Source organism: Calidris pugnax, unplaced genomic scaffold, assembly GCF_001431845.1.
Source record: "Calidris pugnax isolate Ruff unplaced genomic scaffold, ASM143184v1 scaffold541, whole genome shotgun sequence".
Classification (NCBI taxonomy): Eukaryota; Metazoa; Chordata; class Aves; order Charadriiformes; family Scolopacidae; genus Calidris; species Calidris pugnax.
Window position 1 is genome coordinate 188,251 of NW_015091272.1, and position 2,688 is coordinate 190,938.

General features: G+C 63.6%; 1 protein-coding gene across 1 annotated transcript in view; it reads left to right on the plus strand.

Moving 5' to 3' along the window:
* Positions 1 to 2,688, plus strand: part of ERBB3 (erb-b2 receptor tyrosine kinase 3) — a gene marked incomplete at its 3' end in the record, with an annotated part of 34,528 nt that overhangs the window by 19,558 nt on the left and 12,282 nt on the right. Inside the window, 4 exon segments of the mRNA XM_014960564.1 lie at positions 1,221 to 1,362; positions 1,480 to 1,631; positions 2,275 to 2,416; positions 2,534 to 2,615. Coding sequence (XP_014816050.1) covers positions 1,221 to 1,362; positions 1,480 to 1,631; positions 2,275 to 2,416; positions 2,534 to 2,615 — 518 coding nt within the window.

The following is a 2,688-nucleotide window of genomic DNA, read 5'->3' on the forward strand; positions in this document are numbered from 1 at the left end:
CACACTGCTTCGTACGTGTGTGCCCCCCCCCAGCACCCCCAGGGTGGGCAGGGGGGGCCATGCTGAGCAGCATCCCCCTGTCTGTCTGTCCGTGCTTCCCCTCCTCTGCCCCTCCATCCGTCTGTCTGTCCCACTGGGGAGGGGGCTCATCCGTGTCCCCCCCAGGGTGGGTGGAGGGGTGGCTGTCCTTGCGGGGTGGTGGGGGTGGGGGGGGATATCTGTGTGTCCACCCATCCGTCTGTCCATCCCTCCGTCCACCTCTCCACCATCCGTCTGTCCATCCCTTCCTGCGTCTCTCCATCCCTCTGTCTGTCCGTCCCTCTGTCCATCCATCTGTTCCTCCTTCCATCCCTCCATCCACCCACCCGTCCCTCCATCCCTCTCTGCATCTGTCCATCCCTCTGTCCCTCTGTCCATCCATCCCTCCATCCCTCTGTCCCTCCATCCCTCCATCCCTCCATCCCTCCATCCTTCCATCCCTCTGTCCGTCCATCCCTCCATCCCTCTGTCCATCCATCTGTCCCTCCTTCCATCTCTCCATCCACCCACCCATCCCTCCATCCCTCTCTGCATCTGTCCATCCCTCCATCCCTCTTTCCATCCATCCTTCCATCCCTCTGTCCGTCCATCCCTCCATCCATCTGTTCCTCCTTCCGTCCCTCCATCCCTCTCTGCATCTGTCCATCCCTCTGTCCATCCATCCTTCCATCCCTCTGTCCGTCCATCCCTCTGTCCATCCATCTGTCCCTCCTTCCATCCCTCCATCCACCCACCCATCCCTCCATCCCTCTCTGCATCTCTCCATCCCTCTGTCCATCCATCCTTCCATCCCTCTGTCCATCCATCCTTCCATCCCTCTGTCCGTCCATCCCTCCATCCCTCTGTCCATCCATCTGTCCCTCCTTCCATCCCTCCATCCACCCACCCATCCCTCCATCCCTCTCTGCATCTGTCCATCCCTCCATCCATCTGTCCATCCATCCTTCCATCCCTTTGTCCATCCATCCCTCCGTCCCTCTCTCCATCCATCCCTCCGTCCCTCTCTCCATCCGTCTGTCCGTCCCTCTCTCCATCTCTCTGCCCCCGTGGGAGGGATCCCCACCCCGGGGTGGGCTCAGGGCGATGCTGTCCCTGCGTCCGTTCCTCCCCGTGTCTGTCTGTCCGTGCCTCCCTCCCTCCCTCCACTCATCCATCCATCCATCTGTCCGTCTGTCCCGCAGGCCTGCCGGCACTTCAACGACAGCGGGGCCTGCGTCCCCCTCTGCCCCCAGCCCCTCATCTACAACAAACTCACCTTCCAGCTGGAGCCCAACCCCGACACCAAGTACCAGTACGGGGGCATCTGCGTCCGGAGCTGCCCGCGTGAGCCGGGGCGCAGGGGGACCCGGGGGAGGGGGGGAAAGAGGGGGACGTTGAGGGGACCCCGGAGCGGGGGGGTGGTCCCAGGGCCGGGCTGTGACGTCGAGGGTCTCCCTGCAGACAACTTCGTGGTGGACCAGAGCTCCTGCGTCCGCGCCTGCCCCAACGATAAGATGGAGGTGGAGAAGAACGGGCTGAAGATGTGCGAGCCCTGCTCGGGGCTGTGTCCCAAGGGTAAGGGGCTGGGGACGGGGGCGTTGCGAGGGGGGAGGGTTTCCCTCCATCCCTCTTTCCATCCATCCTTCCATCCCTCTGTCCGTCCATCCCTCCATCCATCTGTTCCTCCTTCCGTCCCTCCATCCCTCTCTGCATCTGTCCATCCCTCTGTCCATCCATCCTTCCATCCCTCTGTCCGTCCATCCCTCTGTCCATCCATCTGTCCCTCCTTCCATCCCTCCATCCACCCACCCATCCCTCCATCCCTCTCTGCATCTCTCCATCCCTCTGTCCATCCATCCTTCCATCCCTCTGTCCATCCATCCTTCCATCCCTCTGTCCGTCCATCCCTCCATCCCTCTGTCCATCCATCTGTCCCTCCTTCCATCCCTCCATCCACCCACCCATCCCTCCATCCCTCTCTGCATCTGTCCATCCCTCCATCCATCTGTCCATCCATCCTTCCATCCCTTTGTCCATCCATCCCTCCGTCCCTCTCTCCATCCATCCCTCCGTCCCTCTCTCCATCCGTCTGTCCGTCCCTCTCTCCATCTCTCTGCCCCCGTGGGAGGGATCCCCACCCCGGGGTGGGCTCAGGGCGATGCTGTCCCTGCGTCCGTTCCTCCCCGTGTCTGTCTGTCCGTGCCTCCCTCCCTCCCTCCACTCATCCATCCATCCATCTGTCCGTCTGTCCCGCAGGCCTGCCGGCACTTCAACGACAGCGGGGCCTGCGTCCCCCTCTGCCCCCAGCCCCTCATCTACAACAAACTCACCTTCCAGCTGGAGCCCAACCCCGACACCAAGTACCAGTACGGGGGCATCTGCGTCCGGAGCTGCCCGCGTGAGCCGGGGCGCAGGGGGACCCGGGGGAGGGGGGGAAAGAGGGGGACGTTGAGGGGACCCCGGAGCGGGGGGGTGGTCCCAGGGCCGGGCTGTGACGTCGAGGGTCTCCCTGCAGACAACTTCGTGGTGGACCAGAGCTCCTGCGTCCGCGCCTGCCCCAACGATAAGATGGAGGTGGAGAAGAACGGGCTGAAGATGTGCGAGCCCTGCTCGGGGCTGTGTCCCAAGGGTAAGGGGCTGGGGACGGGGGCGTTGCGAGGGGGGAGGGTT